Source organism: Bombina bombina, chromosome 2 (genome assembly GCF_027579735.1).
Source record: "Bombina bombina isolate aBomBom1 chromosome 2, aBomBom1.pri, whole genome shotgun sequence".
Lineage (NCBI taxonomy): Eukaryota > Metazoa > Chordata > Amphibia > Anura > Bombinatoridae > Bombina > Bombina bombina.
In genome coordinates, this window is record NC_069500.1 from 489,242,146 (window position 1) to 489,264,588 (window position 22,443).

General features: G+C 42.0%; 2 protein-coding genes across 2 annotated transcripts in view; both read left to right on the forward strand.

The window, feature by feature from the left end:
- LOC128649119 (t-SNARE domain-containing protein 1-like) overlaps positions 1-18,692 on the forward strand; it is a 136,541-nt gene extending 117,849 nt beyond the window's left edge. The window contains exons 3-4 of the mRNA XM_053702200.1: positions 17,373-17,823; positions 18,391-18,692. Coding sequence (XP_053558175.1) covers positions 17,430-17,823; positions 18,391-18,668 — 672 coding nt within the window. The 5' untranslated portion in view covers positions 17,373-17,429 and the 3' untranslated portion in view covers positions 18,669-18,692. The remainder of the gene's footprint in view (positions 1-17,372; positions 17,824-18,390) is intronic.
- Positions 1-22,443, forward strand: part of HORMAD2 (HORMA domain containing 2) — a 503,384-nt gene that overhangs the window by 140,030 nt on the left and 340,911 nt on the right. The gene's annotated exons all lie outside the window — the stretch shown is intronic.

Consider the following 22,443-nt stretch of genomic DNA (forward strand, 5'->3'; position numbering starts at 1 on the left):
GCCATGTCAGACACTGCGTCACAGGTGGCAGAACATGAGGACGGAGAGCTTCATTCTGTGGGTGACGGTTCTGATCCAAACAGACTGGATTCAGATATTTCAAATTTTAAATTTAAACTGGAAAACCTCCGTGTATTACTAGGGGAGGTGTTAGCGGCTCTGAATGATTGTAACACAGTTGCAATACCAGAGAAAATGTGTAGGTTGGATAAATATTTTGCGGTACCGACGAGTACTGAGGTTTTTCCTATACCTAAGAGACTTACTGAAATTGTTACTAAGGAGTGGGATAGACCCGGTGTGCCGTTCTCACCCCCTCCGATATTTAGAAAAATGTTTCCAATAGACGCCACCACAAGGGACTTATGGCAAACGGTCCCTAAGGTGGAGGGAGCAGTTTCTACCTTAGCTAAGCGTACCACTATCCCGGTGGAGGATAGCTGTGCTTTTTCAGATCCAATGGATAAAAAATTAGAGGGTTACCTTAAGAAAATGTTTGTTCAACAAGGTTTTATATTGCAACCCCTTGCATGCATTGCGCCGATCACGGCTGCAGCGGCATTCTGGATTGAGTCTCTGGAAGAGAACATTGGTTCAGCTATTCTGGACGACATTACGGACAGGCTTAGAGTCCTTAAACTAGCTAATTCATTCATTTCGGAGGCCGTAGTACATCTTACTAAACTTACGGCGAAGAATTCAGGATTCGCCATTCAGGCACGCAGGGCGCTGTGGCTAAAATCCTGGTCAGCTGATGTTACTTCTAAGTCTAAATTGCTTAATATACCTTTCAAAGGGCAGACCTTATTCGGGCCCGGGTTGAAAGAGATTATCGCTGACATTACAGGAGGTAAAGGCCATGCCCTGCCTCAGGACAAAGCCAAAGCCAAGACTAGACAGTCTAATTTTCGTTCCTTTCGTAATTTCAAAGCAGGAGCAGCATCAACTTCCTCTGCACCAAAACAGGAAGGAGCTGTTGCTCGCTACAGACAAGGCTGGAAACCTAACCAGTCCTGGAACAAGGGCAAGCAGACTAGGAAACCTGCTGCTGCCCCTAAAACAGCATGAATTGAGGGCCCCCGATCCGGGATCGGATCTAGTGGGGGGCAGACTTTCTCTCTTCGCCCAGGCTTGGGCAAGAGATGTTCAGGATCCCTGGGCGCTAGAGATAATATCTCAGGGATACCTTCTGGACTTCAAATACTCTCCTCCAAGAGAGAGATTTCATCTGTCAAGATTGTCAACAATGCAGACAAAGAAAGAGGCGTTTCTACGCTGCGTACAAGAGCTCTTGTTAATGGGAGTAATCCATCCAGTTCCACGATCGGAACAGGGACAGGGGTTTTACTCAAATCTGTTTGTGGTTCCCAAAAAAGAGGGAACTTTCAGACCAATCCTGGACTTAAAGATCCTAAACAAATTCCTAAGAGTTCCATCGTTCAAGATGGAGACTATTCGGACAATTTTACCTATGATCCAAGAGGGTCAGTACATGACCACTGTAGATTTAAAAGATGCTTACCTTCACATACCGATTCACAAAGATCATTATCGGTACCTAAGGTTTGCCTTCCTAGACAGGCATTACCAGTTTGTGGCTCTTCCATTTGGATTGGCTACAGCTCCAAGAATCTTCACAAAGGTTCTGGGTGCTCTTCTGGCGGTACTAAGACCGCGGGGAATCTCGGTAGCTCCATACCTAGACGACATTCTGATACAAGCTTCAAGCTTTCAAACTGCCAAGTCTCATACAGAGTTAGTGCTGGCATTTCTAAGGTCACATGGATGGAAGGTGAACGAAAAGAAAAGTTCACTCGTTCCACTCACAAGAGTTCCCTTCCTGGGGACTCTTATAGATTCTGTAGAAATGAAGATTTACCTGACAGAGGACAGGCTAACAAGACTTCAAAGTGCTTGCCGCACCCTTCATTCCATTCAACACCCGTCAGTGGCTCAATGCATGGAGGTAATCGGCTTAATGGTAGCGGCAATGGACATAGTACCCTTTGCACGCTTACACCTCAGACCACTGCAACTGTGCATGCTAAGTCAGTGGAATGGGGATTACTCAGACTTATCCCCTTCTCTGAATCTGGATCAAGAGACCAGAAATTCTCTTCTATGGTGGCTTTCTCGGCCACATCTGTCCAGGGGGATGCCATTCAGCAGACCAGACTGGACAATTGTAACAACAGACGCCAGCCTTCTAGGTTGGGGTGCCGTCTGGAATTCTCTGAAGGCTCAGGGACAATGGAGTCAGGAGGAGAGTCTCCTGCCAATAAACATTCTGGAATTGAGAGCAGTTCTCAATGCCCTCCTGGCTTGGCCCCAGTTGACAACTCGGGGGTTCATCAGGTTTCAGTCGGACAACATCACGACTGTAGCTTACATCAACCATCAGGGAGGGACAAGAAGCTCCCTAGCTATGATGGAAGTATCAAAGATAATTCGCTGGGCAGAGTCTCACTCTTGCCACCTGTCAGCAATCCACATCCCGGGAGTGGAGAACTGGGAGGCGGATTTCTTAAGTCGTCAGACTTTTCATCCGGGGGAGTGGGAACTTCATCCGGAGGTCTTTGCCCAAATACTTCGACGTTGGGGCAAACCAGAGATAGATCTCATGGCGTCTCGACAGAACGCCAAGCTTCCTCGTTACGGGTCCAGATCCAGGGATCCAGGAGCAGTCCTGATAGATGCTCTGACAGCACCTTGGGACTTCAGGATGGCTTACGTGTTTCCACCCTTCCCGTTACTTCCTCGATTGATTGCCAGAATCAAACAAGAGAGAGCATCAGTGATTCTAATAGCACCTGCGTGGCCACGCAGGACTTGGTATGCAGACCTGGTGGACTTGTCATCCTGTCCACCTTGGTCTCTACCTCTGAAACAGGACCTTCTGATACAGGGTCCCTTCAAACATCAAAATCTAACTTCTCTGAAGCTGACTGCTTGGAAATTGAACGCTTGATTTTATCAAGACGTGGGTTTTCTGAGTCAGTTATTGATACCTTAATACAGGCTAGGAAACCTGTTACCAGAAAGATTTACCATAAGATATGGCGTAAATACCTATATTGGTGTGAATCCAAAGGTTACTCTTGGAGTAAGGTTAGGATTCCTAGGATATTGTCTTTTCTACAAGAAGGTTTAGAAAAGGGTTTATCTGCTAGTTCATTAAAGGGACAGATCTCAGCTCTGTCCATTCTGTTACACAAACGTCTGTCAGAAGTTCCTGACGTCCAGGCTTTTTGTCAGGCTTTGGCCAGGATTAAGCCTGTGTTTAAAACTGTTGCTCCACCATGGAGTTTAAACCTTGTTCTTAATGTTTTACAGGGCGTTCCGTTTGAACCCCTTCATTCCATTGATATAAAGTTGTTATCTTGGAAAGTTCTATTTTTAATGGCTATTTCCTCGGCTCGAAGAGTCTCTGAATTATCAGCCTTACATTGTGATTCTCCTTATTTGATTTTTCATTCGGATAAGGTAGTCCTGCGTACTAAACCTGGGTTCTTACCTAAGGTAGTTACTAACAGGAATATCAATCAAGAGATTGTTGTTCCTTCTTTATGCCCAAATCCTTCTTCAAAGAAGGAACGTCTACTGCACAACCTGGATGTAGTCCGTGCTCTAAAATTTTACTTACAGGCAACTAAGGAATTTCGACAAACGTCTTCTCTGTTTGTCATTTACTCTGGGCAGAGGAGAGGTCAAAAAGCTTCCGCTACCTCTCTTTCTTTTTGGCTTCGTAGCATAATTCGTTTAGCTTATGAGACTGCTGGACAGCAGCCTCCTGAAAGAATTACAGCTCATTCTACTAGAGCTGTGGCTTCCACTTGGGCCTTCAAGAATGAGGCCTCTGTTGAACAGATTTGCAAGGCTGCAACTTGGTCTTCGCTTCATACTTTTTCCAAATTTTACAAATTTGACACTTTTGCTTCATCGGAGGCTATTTTTGGGAGAAAGGTTCTTCAGGCAGTGGTTCCTTCTGTATAAAGAGCCTGCCTATCCCTCCCGTCATCCGTGTACTTTTGCTTTGGTATTGGTATCCCAGAAGTAATGATGACCCGTGGACTGATCACACTTAACAGAAGAAAACATAATTTATGCTTACCTGATAAATTCCTTTCTTCTGTAGTGTGATCAGTCCACGGCCCGCCCGGTTTTTAAGGCAGGTAAATATTTTTTAATTTATACTCCAGTCACCACTTCACCCTTGGCTTTTCCTTTCTCGTTGGTCCTTGGTCGAATGACTGGGAGTGACGTAGAGGGGAGGAGCTATATGCAGCTCTGCTGGGTGAATCCTCTTGCACTTCCTGTTGGGGAGGAGTAATATCCCAGAAGTAATGATGACCCGTGGACTGATCACACTACAGAAGAAAGGAATTTATCAGGTAAGCATAAATTATGTTTTTCAAAGTTCTCTTTTTCTTTTATCTCAGGTCTATCGATTTATTGGCTCAGAGATTGAGCTCTCGATTCATAAACTAAATTATTTTGACAAGATAGTGGAGACCTTTATTCTATTCATACAAGGCCTGTGACAAGTTTGTTTTATCTCCAGTTTTGATTTTTTTTCTCTTTCCTGGTGTCATTAACATACGCCTAGATTCCGAGTCTTGCGTTAGGGTTAAAAAGCAGCGTTGAGAGGTCCCAATGCTGCTTTTTAACGCCCGCTGGTATTACGAGTCTTGAAGGTACAGGTGTACCGCTCACTTTTTCGGCCAGACTCGAAAATACTGCAAATCCACTTATATCAATTGCGTATACTATATTTTCAATGGGATTTTCCTAACGCCGGCATTACGAGTCTTCCTAAAAGTGAGCGGTACACCCTCTCCTGTCAAGCCTGGTACCGCATTTGAAAGTCAGCATTGCCCCAAAGTAATCAGCTCTTTTATCTGTAAAATACCCCCCCACCAACATTAAAACCCACCACCCACACACCCAACCCTACTCTAAAACCCACCCAATCCCCCCTTAATAAAACCTAACACTAACCCCTTGAAGATCATCCTACCTTGAGAAGTCTTCACCCAACCGGGCCGAAGTCCTCAACGAAGCCGGGTGAAGTGGTCCTCCAGACGGGCAGAAGTCTTCATCCAAGCCGGGAAGAAGAGGTCCTCCAGATGGGCAGAAGTCTTCATCCAGACGGCATCTTCTATCTTCATCCATCCAGAGCGGAGCGGCTCCATCTTCAAGACATCCGACGCGGAGCATCCTCTTCCATCGACGTCGACTGTAGAATGAAGGTTCCTTTAAATGATGTCATCCAAGATGGCGTCCCTTCAATTCCGATTGGCTGATAGAATTCTATCAGCCAATTGGAATTAAAGGGACACTGAACCCAAATTTTTTCTTTTGTGATTCAGATAGAGCATGTAATTTTAACCAACTTTCTAATTTACTCCTATTAGCAAATGTTCTTCATTCTCTTGGTATTATTATTTGAAAGGCAAGAATGTAAGTTTAGATGCCGGCCTATTTTGGTGAACAACCTGGGTTGTTCTTGCTGATTGGCTGATACATTCATCCACCAATAAACAAGTGCTGTCCAAGGTTCTGGACTTTCTTTTTCAAATAAAGATAGCAAGAGAACAAAGAAAAATTGATAATATGAGTAAATTAGAAAGTTGCTTAAAATTGCATGCTCTATCTGAATCATGAAAGAAAAAAATTGGGTTCAGTGTCCCTTTAAGGTAGAAAAAATCCTATTGGCTGATGCAATCAGCCAATAGGATTGAAGTTCAATCCTATTCGCTGATCCAATCAGCCAATAGGATTGAGCTCGCATTCTATTGGTTGATTGGAACAGCCAATAGAATGCAAGCTCAATCCTATTTGCTGATTGGATCAGCCAATATGATTTTTTCTACCTTAAAGGGACATTAAACACAAAATTTTTCTTTCATGAGTCAGACAGAGAATACAATTTTAAACAGCATCCCAATTTACTTCTATTATCTAATTTGCTTCATTCTTTAGATGTCTTTTGTTAAAGAAATAGCAATGCACATCGGTGAGCCAATCACATGAGGCAAATACATGCAGCCACCAATCAGAAGCTACTGAGCATATCTAGATATGCTTTTCAGGAATGAATATCAAGAGAATGAAGCAAATTAGATTATATAAGTAAATTAGAAAGTTGTTTAAAATGGTATTCTCTATCTAAATCATGAAAGAAAAAATTTGGGTTTAATGTCCCTTTAATTCCGATTTGCTGATAGAATTCTATCAGCCAATCAGAATTGAAGGGACGCCATCTTGGATGACGTCATTTAAAGGAACCTTCATTCTACAATCGACGTCGATGGAAGAGGATGCTTCGCGTTGGATGTCTTGAAGATGGACCCGCTCCGCGCCGGATGGATGAAGATAGAAGATGCCGTGTGGATGAAGACTTCTGCCCGTCTGGAGGACCTCTTCTTCCCGGCTTGGATGAAGACTTCTGCCCATCTGGAAGACCACTTCGCCTGGCTTTGTTGAGGACTTCAGCCCGGTTGGGTGAAGACTTCTCAAGGTAGGATGATCTTCAAGGGGTTAGTGTTAGGTTTTATTATATTAAGGGGGATTGGGTGGGTTTTAGAATAGGGTTGGGTGTGTGGGTGGTGGGTTTTATTGTTGGGGGGGTATTGTACTTTTTTTTTACAGGTTAAAGAGCTGATTACTTTTGGGCAATGCCCCACAAAAAGCCCTTTTAAGGGCTATCTGTAATTTAGTATAGGTTAGGACTTTTTATTATTTTGGGGGGCTTTTTTATTTTATTAGGGGGATTAGATTAGGTGTAATTATTTTATTATTTTCTGTAATTTAGTGTTTTTTTTCTTTCGTACTTTAGATAATTGTAGTTAATTGTAGTTAATTTAGGGAATTCATTTAATTATAGTGTAGTGTTAGGTGTAATTGTAACTCAGGTTAGGTTTTATTTTACAGGTAAATTTGTCTTTATTTTAACTAGGTAGCTATTAAATAGTTAATAACTATTTAATAACTATTCTACCTAGTTAAAATAAATTCAAAGTTGCCTGTAAAATAAAAATAAACCCTAAGGTAGATACAATGTAACTATTAGTTATATTGTAGCTAGCTTAGGGTTTATTTTACAGGTAAGTATTTAGTTTTAAATAGGAATAATATAGTTAATTGTAGTAATTTTATTTGATTTATTTAAATAATATTTAAGTTAGGGGGGGGGGTGTTAGGGTTAGGGTTAGACTTAGATTTAGGGGTTAATAACTTTAATAAAGTGGCGGCGATGTTGGGGGCAGCATATTAGGGGTTAATACATATAATGTAGGTGGCGGCGGTGTCCGGAGCGGCAGATTAGGGGTTAATAATATAATGTAGGTGGCGGCGATGTCGGGGGCGGCAGATTAGGGGTTAATAAGTGTAAGATTAGGGGTGTTTAGACTCGGGGTTCATGTTAGGGTGTTAGGTGTAGACATAAAATGTATTTCCCCATAGGAATCAATGGGGCTGCGTTAGGAGCTGAACGCTGCTTTTTTGCAGGTGTTAGGTTTTTTTTCAGCCGGCTCTCCCCCATTGATTCCTATGGGGAAATCATGCACGAGCACGTTTAGCCAGCTCACTGCTACCGTAAGCAGCGCTGGTATTACAGTGAGATGTGGAGCTAAATTTTGCTCTCTGCTCACTTTTCTGCGGCTGACGCCGGGTTTATAAAAACCCGTAATACCAGCGTTGTCTGTAGGTGAGCGGTGAGCAGAAACTGCTTGTTAGCACCGCACAGCTTTACCGACAAAACTCGTAATCTAGCTGATAGTTTTTGCCAGTATTTTCAGAAATTCTTCAATACTTACAAAATAATTAAGTTCACATAGAAACATAGAATTTGACAGTAGATAATAACCAAAAAGTCCCCGCAAATCTACCCACATTACATGTGAAGACGTCTCAAGGTAGGGTGATCTTCAAGGGGTTAGTGTAAGGTTTTATTAAGGGGGGATTGGGTGGGTTTTAGGGTTGGGTTGGGTGTGTAGGTGGTGGGTTTTAATGTTGGGGGTATTGTATTTTTTTTTTACAGGTAAAAGAGTTGATTACTTTGGGGCAATGCCCCGCAAAAGGCCCTTTTAAGGGCTATTTGTAATTTAGTATAGGGTAGGGAATTTTATTATTTTGGGGGTATTCTTTATTTTATTAGGGGGATTAGAGTAGGTGTAATTAGTTTAAAAAAATTTTAATTAGTTTTTTATTTTCTGTAATTTAGTGTTTGTTGTTTTTCGTACTTTATTTTATTTTATTTAATTGTAGTTAGTTTAGGGAATTAATTTAATTAGAGTGTAGTGTTAGGTGTAATTGTAACTTAGGTTAGGGTTTCTTTTACAGGTAAATTTTTATTTATTTTAGCTAAGTAGTTATTAAATAGTTAATAACTATTTAATAACTATTCTACCTAGTTAAAATAAATACAAACTTGCCTGTAAAATAAAAATAAATCCTGAGATAGCTACAATGTAACTATTAGTTATATTGTAGCTAGCTTAGGGTTTATTTTATAGGTAAGTATTTAGTTTTAAATAGGATTAATTTATTTAATAGTAGTAATTTTATTAAGATTATTTTAAATTATATTTAAATTAGGGGGGTGTTAGGGTTAGGATTAGACTTAGGTTTAGGGGTTAATATATTTATTATAGTGGCGGCGACGTTGGGGGTGGCAGATTAGGGGTTAATAATTTTAGTTAGGTTGCGTCGACGATGGGGGCGGCAGAGTAGGGGTTAATAAATATAATGTAGGTGTCAGCGGTGTTGGGGGCAGCAAATTAGGGGTTCATTAGTATAATGTAGGTGGCGGCGGTGTTCGGAGCGGCAGATTAGGGGTTAATAATATAATGTAGGTGTCGGCGATGTCGGGGGCGGCAGATTAGGGGTTAATAAGTGTAAGACTAGGGGTGTTTAGACTCGGGGTTCATGTTAGGGTGTTAAGTGTAGGCATAAAAAGTATTTCCCCCATAGGAAAGAATGGGGCTGCATTAGGAGCTGAACGCTGCTTTTTTGCAGGTGTTAGTGTTTTTTCCAGCCAGCTCAGCCCCATTGTTTCCTATGGGGAAATCGCGCACGAGCACGTTTTACCAGCTCACCGCTGACTTAAGCAACGCTGGTATTGAGGTGAGATGTGGAGCAAAATTTTGCTCTCCGCTCACTTTTTTGCCTGTAATACCAGCGCTGTCTTATGTGAGCGGTGAGAAAAAAAGGCTCGTTAGCACCGCAAGCCTTACCGACAAAAACTTGTAATCTAGCCGTTTGTGTTTACCACCTCAATTAGAAGTTTATTCCATGAATCCACCATCCTTTCTGTAAAAAATCTGTAAAAATAAAAAATGCTTCCTCACATTTTTCCTAAATCTGCTACCCACTAATTTAAGATTGTGACCCCTTGTTTAGGCATTTATCTTTTTATGGAAAATGCTTTAAGCACCCACTTTATTAAGTCCCTTCATATATTTGAAGGTTTCTATCATTTCAGTCTCTTTCCCTTCTCTCCTCTAAACTATACATATTTAAATCATAGAGTTTTTCTTTGTACATTTTATATTTTAGACTGTGTACCATTTTAGTAGCCTTCCTTTAAGCAGTTTCTTGTTTATTTATTTCCTTCTGGAGATATAATCATCAGAACTGTACACAGTATCCCTGATGAGGACTAACTAATGATCTATAAAGTGGAATAAGAATCTTGCTATTTCTGCTACTAATGCCTCCCCCAGTGCAACCAAGTATTTGACTGGCTTCACTGCTGCGTTGTGTACTACATTTTAAATAATCTGAAATAAAAATCCCCAAGTCCCATTTCTCTTTAGTTATAGTCCGTAATGTACCATTGTGACTATAATTGGCCTTTGGGTTTTTGGATCCTATAAGCATAATTTCTCTTGCAAGGTGTATCCAGTCCACAGATTCATCCTTTACTTGTGGGATATTCTCATTCCCTACAGGAAGTGGCAAAGAGAGCACACAGCAGAGCTGTCCATATAGCTCCCCCTCTAGCTCCACCCCCCAGTCATTCTCTTTGCCGGCTCTAAGCACTAGGGTCTCTCTACGGGAGGGTAAAGTGATTAGATTGTAGTTTTATTATCTTCAATCAAAAGTTTGTTATTTTAAATGGTACCGGTTTGTACTATTTACTCTTTAGCAGAAAAGTGATGAAGATTTCTGCTGAGAGGAAAATGATTTTAGCATGTTGTAACTAAAATCCACTGCTGTTCCCACACAGGACTGAGGAGTACCAGAAAACTTCAGTTGGGGGGAACAGTTTGCAGGGTGATCTGCAATAAGGTATGTTCAGTCATTTATTTCTATACAAGACTGAGATAATGCTAGAAGAGACTGACAATATCCCCATGAGAGGAGGGTAAGCTATGTTCACAGACTTAGTAAGGAATTGAATGTTTACATAATAGGGCTAATATACTGGTTGACACTTATGCAGGGCATTCGATTGTTTAGCTAAAAAAAAATCTTTTTGCAAGACACTTAGAAAGCCCTTTTGGGTTCTTTCTGGGGTTATTTCAAACATGGCTGTTTTTTATTCACAGGAGTGATTTAGTAGGCCTCACAGCTCCGGAGTAGAGCGGGAGGGGCCTAATTTTGCGCCTCAGATGCGCACTTGGAATTGCAGAGAAGTTCATGCTGCTTCTCATGGAGGGTCCTGCTGCTGTTTGAGGGCCTTAAAGAAGTTATATTCCCCCAAATCTGATCCCTAAGGGCAGGTAGGGCCACAGCAAGACTGTGGCAAGGTGCTGTAGTAATTTTAACCGGGTGTGGGCTTTAGGCTGCTCCGGTTTGGGCATTAAGGGGTTAATTTTTCTGCAACTTGTGGTGCAATCATATTAAGGCTTTAGGTACATACTGTGAAAATTTCAAAAGGATTGGTGCATTTTTCACTGTTTTGTAAAATTGTGTGCTCTTTTTATCTCTTAAAGGCACAGTAACGTTTTTTCAAATTGTGTTTTTTATTTGATTAAAGTGATTTCCAAGCCTGTTTGTGTATACTACTAGTCTGTTAAACATGTCTGACACTAAGGAAAATCCTTGTTCAATGTGTTTAGAAGCCATGGTGGAACCCCCTCTCAGAATGTGTCCCACTTGTACTGATATGTCTATACACTTTAAAGATCATATTGTTGCACTTAAGAATGTGGCCCAAGATGATTCTCAGACTGAAGGTAACGAGGGTAGCCCGTCTGCCTCTCCCCAAGTGTCACAACCAGTTACGCCCACGCAAGCGACGCCTAGTACCTCTAGTGCGTCTAACCCTTTTACATTACAAGACTTAGTGGCAGTCATGGATAATTCTCTTACAGCCTTTTTATCTAAACTACCCGTGTTACCTGCAATGTGTGATAGCTCCATTTTAAGAACAGATTATGAGCATTCTGACGCTTTGGTAGCCGTAAACGCTCTGAAGTGGGAGCGAGGGATTTGATGTCTGAGGGAGAACTCTCTGATTCAGGAAGGGTTCCTCCTCAGACAGATTCAGATACATTGGCTTTTAAATTTAAACTAGAACACCTCCGCGTTTTGCTTAGGGAGGTATTAGCTACTCTGGATGACTGTGACCCTTGGTGATCCCAGAGAAATTGTGTAAAATAGACAAGTACCTAGAGGTCCCTGTTTACACGGATGCGTTTCCGGTCCCTAAGAGGATTGCGGATATTGTTACTAGGGAGTGGGATAGACCAGGTGTTCCCTTTGTTCCCCCTCCTGTTTTTAAGAAAATTTTCCCCATATCTGACACCACGCGGGACTCGTGGCAGACGGTCCCTAAGGTGGAGGGGGCTGTTTCTTCACTTGCTAAACGCACAACCATACCAATTGAAGACAGTTGTGCTTTCAAAGACCCTATGGATAAGAAGTTAGAGGGTTTACTTAAGAAAATTTTTGTTCAACAAGGTTTTCTTCTCCAGCCTATTGCCTGCATTATTCCTGTAACTACTGCAGCCGCTTTCTGGTTTGAGGCGCTGGAAGACGCGCTCTAGACGGAGACCTCATATGAGGAAATTATGGATAGAATTAAGGCTCTTAAGCTAGCTAATTCTTTTATCACTGACGCCGCTTTCCAAATAGCTAAGTTAGCGGCAAAAAATTCAGGTTTCGCCATTTTGGCGTGCAGGGCGCTATGGCTAAAGTCCTGGTCAGCCGATGTGTTGTCTAAATCCAAGCTTTTGAACATCCCTTTCAAAGGAAAGACCCTCTTCGGGCCTGAATTGAAAGAGATTATTTCAGAAATCACCGGGGGAAAAGGCCATGCTCTCCCTCAGGACAAGTCCTTTAAGACAAAGAACAAAGCTAATTTTCATTCCTTTAGTAATTTCAGGAACGCCCCGCTTCATCCTCTCCGGCTGCAAAGCAAGAAGGTAACGCTTCACAGCCCAAGGCAACTTGGAAACCTTACCAGGGCTGGAATAAGGGGAAGCAGGCCAAAAAGCCTGCAGCTGCCACCAAGACAGCATGAAGGGGTAGCCCCCGATCCGGGACCGTATCTAGTAGGGGGCAGACTCTCTCTCTTCGCTCAGGCCTGGGCAAGAGATGTACACGATCCTTGGGCGTTAGATATTGTATCCCAGGGATATCTTCTAGAATTCAAGGGTTCTCCTCCAAGGGGGAGGTTCCACATTTCTCGTCTGGCTACAGATCAGACAAATAAAGAGGCATTTTTACGCTGTGTAGAAGATCTACATACAATGGGAGTGATCCACCCAGTTCCAATCGTGGAAAACAAGCCCTGGGTTTTTACTCAAACCTGTTTGGGGTTCCCAAAAAAGAGGGAACTTTCAGACCCATCCTGGATCTAAAAATTCTAAACAGATTCCTCAGAGTCCCATCATTCAAAATGGAGACCATTCGGACAATCTTCCAATGATCCAGGAAGGTCAATATATGACTACCGTGGATCTAAAGGATGCATACCTACACATTCCTATCCACAAAGATCATCACCAGTTTCTCAGGTTCGCCTTTCTGGGCAAGCATTACCAGTTTGTGGCTCTTCCTTTCGGCTTAGCCACTGCTCCCAGAATTTTCACAAAGGTGCTAGGGTACCTTCTGGCGGTTCTAAGACCGCGGGGCATAGCAGTGGCGCCTTACCTAGACAACATTTTAATTCAGGCGCCGTCTTTCCAAAGAGCCAAGTCTCACACAGAGATTGTATTAGCCTTTCTGAGGTCTCACGGGTGGAAGGTGAACATCAATATGAGTTCTCTTTCCCCTCTCACAAGGGTTCCCTTCCTAGGGACTCTAATAGACTCGGTAGAAATGAAAATATTTCTGACGGAGGTCAGAAAATTAAAACTCTTAACTACTTGCCGAGTTCTTCATTTCATTCCCCGGCCATCTGTGGCTCAGTGCATGGAGACAATCGGATTAATGGTAGCGGCAATGGACATAGTCCCTTTTGCTCGGATACACCTCAGACCACTGCAACTATGCATGCTCAAACAGTGGAATGGGGATTATGCAGATTTGTCTCCTCAAATTCAGTTGGACCAGGAGACCAGAGATTCTCTTCTCTGGTGGTTGTCTCAGGACCACCTGTCTCTGGGAATATGTTTCCGCAGGCCAGAGTGGGTCATTGTAATGACCAACGCCAGTCTGTTAGGCTGGGGTGCGGTCTGGGACTCCCTTAAAGCTCAGGGCTTATGGTCTCGGGAAGAAACGCTTCTCCCGATAAACATTCTGGAGCTGAGGGCGATATTCAACGCTCTTCAGGCATGGCCTCAACTAGCTGCGGCCAAATTCATCAGATTTCAGTCGGACAACATCACGACTGTAGCTTATGTCAATCATCAGGGGGGAACAAAGAGTTCCCTAGCGATGATGTAAGTAACCAAAATAATCAGGTGGGCGGAGGATCACTCCTGCCATCTCTCAGCAATTCACATCCCAGGAGTAGACAACTGGGAGTCAGACTTTTCACCCGGGGGAGTGGGAACTCCACCCGGAGGTATTTACCCAGCTGACTCAGCTATGGGGCATTCCGGAATTGGATCTGATGGCGTCCCGTCAGAACGCCAAACTTCCTCTCTACGGGTCCAGGTCCCGGGACTCCAAGGCGGTATTGATAGATGCTCTAGCAGCGCCTTGGTCCTTCAATCTGGCTTATGTTTTTCCACCGTTTCCTCTCCTCCCACGTCTGGTCGCCAGAATCAAGCAGGAGAAGGCTTTGGTGATTCTAATAGCGCCTGCGTGGCCACGCAGGACTTGGTATGCAGACCTAGTGGACATGTCATCTGTCCCACCATGGACACTGCCAATGAGGCAGGATCTTCTAATACAAGGTCCGTTCAAGCATCCAAATCTAGTTTCTCTACGTCTGACTGCTTGGCGATTGAACGCTTAGTTCTATCAAAGCGTGGGTTCTCTGAGTCAGTTATAGATACTCTGATTCAGGCTAGAAAGCCTGTCACCAGGAAGATCTACCATAATATATGGCGGAAATATCTTTGTTGGTGCGAATCCAAGGGTTACTCATGGAGTAAGATTAGGATTCCCAGGATATTGTCGTTTCTCCAAGAAGGATTGGAGAAAGGATTGTCAGCTAGTTCCTTAAAAGGACAAATATCTGCTTTGTCTATCCTGTTACAAAAGCGTCTGGCAGAGGTACCAGACGTTCAAGCGTTTGCTCAGGCTTTAGTCAGAATCAAGCCTGTCTATAAACCTGTGGCTCCGCCATGGAGTTTGAATCTAGTTCTTTCAGTTCTTCAAGGGGTTCCGTTTGAACCTTTACATTCCATAGACATTAAGTTGTTATCTTGGAAAGTTTTGTTTTTGGTAGCTATCTCTTCTGCTCGAAGAGTTTCAGAATTATCTGCCTTACAGTGTGATTCACCTTACCTGGTGTTCCACGCAGATAAGGTAGTTTTGCGTACCAAGCCTGGTTTTCTTCCTAAAGTTGTTTCTAACAAGAATATTAACCAGGAAATAGTTGTTCCTTCTCTGTGTCCTAATCCATCTTCGAAGAAGGAACGTCTTTTACACAATCTTGATGTAGTTCGTGCTTTAAAGTTCTATTTACAAGCAACTAAGGATTTCAGACAAACATCTTCCTTGTTTGTTATCTATTCTGGTAAGAGGAGAGGTCAGAAAGCGACTGCTACCTCTCTTTCCTTTTGGCTGAAAAGCATCATCCGTTTGGCCTATGAGACTGCTGGCCAGCAGCCTCCTGAAAGAATTACTGCTCATTCTACCAGAGCAGTGGCTTCCACATGGGCTTTCAAAAATGAGGCTTCTGTTGAACAGATTTGTAAGGCAGCGACTTGGTCTTCACTGCATACTTTTGCCAAATTTTACAAATTCGATACTTTTGCTTCTTCGGAGGCTATTTTTGGGAGAAAGGTTTTGCAAGCAGTGGTGCCTTCAGTTTAAGGTACCTGTCTTGTTCCCTCCCTTCATCCGTGTCCTAAAGCTTTGGTATTGGTATCCAACAAGTAAAGGATGAATCCGTGGACTGGATACACCTTGCAAGAGAAAACAGAATTTATGCTTACCTGATAAATTACTTTCTCTTGCAGTGTATCCAGTCCACGGCCCGCCCTGGCATTTAAGTCAGGTTAAAATTTCTTGTTTAAACTACAGTCACCACTGCACTCTATGGTTTCTCCTTTTTCTTCCTAACCTTTGGTCGAATGACTGGGGGGTGGAGCTAGAGGGGGAGCTATATGGACAGCTCTGCTGTGTGCTCTCTTTGCCACTTCCTGTAGGGAATAAGAATATCCCACAAGTAAAGGATGAATCCGTGGACTGTATACATCGCAAGAGAAAGTAATTTATCAGGTAAGCATAAATTCTGTTTTTGCTCTTGGTAATATTACATTTCAAATCTTATTTATTTGTTGAGTCCTCCAGATTTTTATTTTTTTTTGTGATTGTTAATGGACTTTTTTTTATGAAATAATTTTTATTAGATTTTGAATTTGTTTTACATAAGTATGAAAATTAGCACAATAAAATTGTTACAAAGATATATTAACTTGACAATCAATAAAGAAATTCAACAAAGTAACCACAGTCTTTGTACCAGTTTCTGAAGAGTTTCGACTTTTAACCATGTTTTATGTTTCTTTAACTATCTCTACTAAATGGTAATAGCTTCTCATTTTTTTTTCTTTTTATTCCCTTTCTCTTTTCCCCTTTCTCCTTTTTACTTCCCTCCTTTTTTTTCCTATTTTCCCCATCGTTTTCTCTTTTCTTTTTCCCCTTTCCCCTTATTTTCTTTTTCTTTCCTTTCCCTTTCTTTCTTTTCTTTTCCCTTTTTTCCCTTATCCTGTACCTTTCTTTTTGTCTCATATGTAGTACAATATTGTAAGTAATGTAGGTAATTTGTAAATGTTACATCCTGAACTATACAGCTCTTAACCTAGTATCTCTTTCCCTCAATCCTGACACTCCTATGTTCTCTATTTTCAGCATGCATGATCCAAGGTTCCCATATAAGTAAGAAACAGTTTTTTGGTTTAATATATCCGCGGACAAACTTTCCATTTGATGGGTCCTCCAGATTTTTTATATTGTAATATTTGTTTGATCCACCCCTCCTGGAGCATCAACTCTGTTACAAATATTTGTATCAGCAAACAAGCAAACCTTCCCCTGAAGCCCACTTCCAATATATACCCCTCATTTGAATGCATTCCATTAGTTGAAATCCTTTGCCTTCTATCCTTAACCCAGTATTCTACTCACTTAACAATCTTAGCATTTACTCCAAGGCAATACATTTTGTGAATAAGTTTGTTATGTGGTGTCAAAAGCTTTGCTAAAGTCTAGATATGCAACATCTAAGGCTCTTCCCTGATCTATTAATTTAGTTACATGGTCAAAGAAAGCAATTAGATCAGTCTGACATGATATCCTAGCATGCTGTCCTTTGTCTTCTAAGTTGTTTGTCTGAAGAGTTTCCATTAATTTCCCTGCATTTAAGGTCAAACTGACTGGCCTATATTTAGCAGAATCTTCCCTACTACGCTTTTTATGAAGAGGAGCTACATTGGTAATTTCTCAGTCTCTTGGAACAACTCCTGTTAAGAGTGACTGATTAAATAAATCAGCTAATGAAGTAGCTTTCACGGATTGAATTTCTCTTAGAAACCATGGATGAATAATATCTGGACCCACAGACTTACTTACTTTTATTTTTGATAAAGCCATTGAATCCTCTTTACTGTGTAAAAAGAAAAGTACTACTCACATTATGGAAAGTAACATTCCTTAAAATAATTTCACTATCTTTACAATCTGTTTAAAAGACTGAACACAAACAATAATTTGGACAGTTTGCTTTTTGTTTATCTCCTTCCACTACTCTATCATCAGTCTTGAGTTTTTCTATACCCCCGTTAGTTTTTCTCTTTTCACAGATATATCTAAAGAAGGTTTTACAGGGAGGAAGCCAGGTGGCCACAGAGGAGGAGCGCATGAGATGCCCAAATTTCTCATTTGATGAGAATGTTGCGCTAGTCCAGGCCATCATGGACAACCACAGTGCCCTCTTTGGCCAGGAGAAGGGCAGAGGCGTTGCCCGAAGGCGTAAGGAAGCATGGTCGGCGGTAGAGGAGGCTGTAAACAGTGTGGCCCCGCAGAGGAGGACTGCCGAGGGACTTAAAAAAAGGTGGAATGATTGCAAGAGGCGGGTGAAAGAGAAGATGGGCCAGAAAGCCATGCACCAGAGGAAAACAGGCGGTGGTCCACCCTTGGAAGCAGAATACAACGTATGGCAGGAGATGATACGCAGCTCCCTGAGTATCACAGCAGTCCGTGGACTTCCAGGGGCTTGTGACTCAGGGGTTGCAACCACAGCACCTCATGCTGGTGAGTAACATCCCACACACCAGTATGATATGTATTTGAGATATAACATCCTTTAATGTCACAAATTTATGTACACAATTAAGAGCATGGTATTTGGCCTACTAACAAAAACATCTACAATTAGATTTGACATTAATGCTACTTAACACAATGCAATTCATGATATGAGGTGTAATAGTGCAATACTAACAGGTCTCAGAGTAACACAGGCCACAAGCCACATGTTGAGTTTTCAGTAATGTACACTATAGCCATCACAATACTTTTAGCTCAGAAAGCAGGTTCTCTGCCTACATCAAGCTAAAGTAAATTGTGTGACCATAGTGTCACTTAAAGAACACATTTTCTCCATCACTGACATGTACACATAACTCTTGTATGAAACACATACCTGTATACTGTGCAGATTAAAATCCCTCATATCACAAATCACATTCTGCACATGCATGTTATAGAGTTTGACATGAGAATGAGTATTGTCCCTAGCATGTATCAATGTATATTGTATGACCACATGGACATATATATGACTGTACTAATTCCTATCATCATTTGACTCCTCCTCAGAACCTCCTGTCACCAGGCATGCAGCCACCTCCACCACCAGTCACAGCCATGCAGCCACCTCCACCACCAGTCTTCAGGCAGCAACATGGACATTATGCTTCCAGGCATCAGCAGGGTTGTGTTGGTTGAACACTTCACACACCAGCAGGACACTGCCTCCAGCCTTTCATCTGTGGCCAGCACTCCAGCAGAATCATCTGAAGCTTCCCAAACCAGGAGAACCAGGAAATCCACTCCAGTCACCTCTGCCCCCTCATCCAAGATGCCAGCAAATATAAAATATTCTTATATTTCACCATAAATCTTGTCCTCTGTTTTTTACCATATAATTGTCATCCACATCCATGTGAGGGGTGTTTTAGTACACTAAGGCCTAGATTTGGAGTTCGGCGGTAGCCGTCAAAACCAGCGTTAGAGGCTCCTAACGCTGGTTTTAGGCTACCGCCGGTATTTGGAGTCATTGATTAAAGGGTCTAACGCTCACTTTTCAGCCGCGACTTTTCCATACCGCAGATCCCCCTACGCCATTTGCGTATCCTATGTTTTCAATGGGATCTTTCTAACGCTGGTATTTAGAGTCGTTTCTGAAGTGAGCGTTAGAGCTCTAACGACAAGACTCCAGCCGCCTGAAAATAGCAGGAGTTAAGAGCTTTCTGGCTAACGCCGGTTCATAAAGCTCTTAACTACTGTACCCTAAAGTACACTAACACCCATAAACTACCTATGTACCCCTAAACCGAGGTCCCCCCACATCGCCGCCACTCGATTAAAATTTTTAACCCCTAATCTGCCGACCGCCACCTACGTTATACTTATGTACCCCTAATCTGCTGCCCCTAACCCCGCCGACCCCTGTATTACATTTATTAACCCCTAACCTGCCCCCCACAACGTCGCCGCCAGCTACTTAAAATAATTAACCCCTAATCTTCCGACCGCAAATCGCCGCCACCTACGTTATCCCTATGTACCCCTAATCTGCTGCCCTAACATCGCCGACCCCTATATTATATTTATTAACCCCTAATCTGCCCCCCTCAACGTCGCCGACACCTGCCTACATTTATTAACCCCTAATCTGCCGAGCGGACCTGAGCGCTACTATAATAAAGTTATGAACCCCTAACCCGCCTCACTAACCCTATCATAAAAAGTATTAACCCCTAATCTGCCCTCCCTAACATCGCCGACACCTAACTTCAATTATTAACCCCTAATCTGCCGAGCGGAGCTCACCGCTATTCTAATAAATTGATTAACCCCTAAAGCTAAGTCTAACCCTAACACTAACACCCCCCTAACTTAAATATAATTTACATCTAACGAAATAAATTAACTCTTATTAAATAAATGATTCCTATTTAAAGCTAAATACTTACCTGTAAAATAAATCCTAATATAGCTACAATATAACTAATAGTAACATTGTATCTAGCATAGGGTTTATTTTTATTTTACAGGTAACTTTGTATTTATTTTAACCAGGTACAATAGCTATTAAATAGTTAAGAACTATTTAATAGTTACCTAGTTAAAATAATAACAAATTTACCTGTAAAATAAATCCTAACCTAAGATATAATTAAACCTAACACTACCCTATCAATAAAATAATTAAATAAACTACCTACAATTACCTACAATTAACCTAACACTACACTATCAATAAATTAATTAAACACAATTCCTACAAATAAATACAATTAAATAAACTAGCTAAAGTACAAAAAATAAAAAAGAACTAAGTTACAGAAAATAAAAAAATATTTACAAACATAAGAAAAATATTACAACAATTTTAAACTAATTACACCTACTCTAAGCCCCCTAATAAAATAACAAAGCCCCCCAAAATAAAAAATTCCCTACCCTATTCTAAATTAAAAAAGTTACAAGCTCTTTTACCTTACCAGCCCTGAACAGGGCCCTTTGCGGGGCATGCCCCAAGAATTTCAGCTCTTTTGCCTGTAAAAGAATAAATACAATACCCCCCCCCCAACATTACAACCCACCACCCACATACCCCTAATCTAACCCAAACCCCCCTTAAATAAACCTAACACTAAGCCCCTGAAGATCTTCCTACCTTGTCTTCACCATCCAGGTTCACCGATCCGTCCTGAAGAGCTCCTCCAATGTCCTGATCCAAGCCCAAGCGGGGGCTGAAGAGGTCCATGATCCGGTCAAAGTCTTCATCCAAGCGGGGCAGAAGAGGATCTTCCATCCGATTGAAGTCATCATCCAGACGGCATCTTCTATGGTCTTCCATCCGGAGCGAAGCGGCAGGATCCTGAAGACCTCCAGCGCGGAACATCCATCCGGACCGACGACTGAACGACGAATGACTGTTCCTTTAAGGGACGTCATCCAAGATGGCGTCCCTCGAATTCCGATTGGCTGATAGGATTCTATCAGCCAATCGGAATTAAGGTAGGAATTTTCTGATTGGCTGATGGAATCAGCCAATCAGAATCAAGTTCAATCCGATTGGCTGATCCAATCAGCCAATCAGATTGAGCTCGCATTCTATTGGCTGTTCCGATCTCTGATGAAGCGCATGTGCCCATGCGCGAAACGCGTTAGATGGAGCTCACCTAACCTGTTGTAAGCCTGCATTGCAATAAACTCCATTACTGACCCTGGGACTCAGCTTCCTTTTTCCTCATTTCATTAATAAATATAATATAGGGGTCGGCGATGTTAGGGCAGCAGATTAGGGGTACATAGGGATAACGTAGGTTGCGGCGGTTTACGGAGCGGCAGATTAGGGGTTAAAAAAAATATGCAGGGGTCAGCGATAGCGGGGGCGGCAGATTAGGGGTTAATAAGTGTAAGGTTAGGGGTGTTTAGACTCGGGGTACATGTTAGAGTGTTAGGTGCAGACGTAGGAAGTGTTTCCCCATAGGAAACAATGGGGCTGCGTTAGGAGCTGAACGCTGCTTTTTTGCAGGTGTTAGGTTTTTTTCCAGCTCAAACAGCCCCATTGTTTCCTATGGGAGAATCGTGCACGAGCACGTTTTTGAGGCCGGCCGCGTCCGTAAGCAACTCTGGTATCGAGAGTTGCATTTGTGGTAAAAATGCTCTACGCTCCTTTTCTTCTGTTAAGTGTGATCAGTCCACGGGTCATCATTACTTGTGGGATATTAACTGCTCCCCTACAGGAAGTGCAAGAGGATTCACCCAGCAGAGTTGCTATATAGCTCCTCCCCTCTACGTCACCCCCAGTCATTCTCTTGCACCCAACGACTAGATAGGATGTGTGAGAGGACTATGGTGATATATTTAGTTTTTATATCTTCAATCAAAAGTTTGTTATTTTATAATAGCACCGGAGTGTGTTATTCCTTCTCTGGTAGAATTTGAAGAAGAATCTACCTGAGTTTTTCTATGATTTTAGCCGGAGTAGTTAAGATCATATTGCTGTTTCTCGGCCATCTGAGGAGAGGTAAACTTCAGATCAGGGGACAGCAGGCAGATTAATCTGCAAAGAGGTATGTAGCAGTTTATTATTTTCTGACATGGAATTGATGAGAAAATCCTGCCATACCGTTATAATGTAAACTCAGCCTTGAATGCAGTAGATGTAGCTGATATCAGGCTGTCATGTATGTATATTTTACACTTCAGTTTTCTGGGAAATGGTACTTCTCTGGCTTTTAAACTGTATACATAGACTTAACCTATTTTGCAGGGACTTGCAATAGGTTTTAAATGACAATTAATTATTGAGGTAAAACGTTTTTTTGCTGGCATGTAAAAACGTTTTTTTCTCTGAGGTACTGGGTGAAAAAATGTTTTGGGCACTTTTTTTCCACTTGGCAATAGTTTTGATTTAAATTAGAGCAGTTCACTGATCCCTCTCACTGTTATGTGTGTGGGGGAGGGGCCATTTTGGTGCTTTCACTATGCATCAGAAAAACTCAGTCAGAGGTTCATTTTCTTCCTGCATGATCCGGTTCATCTCTACAGAGTTCAGGGATCTCAAGAGTCTTTTTTGAGGGAAGTAATCATTACAGCAGAGCTGTGCTGATTGTATTGACTGTGATATAAAAA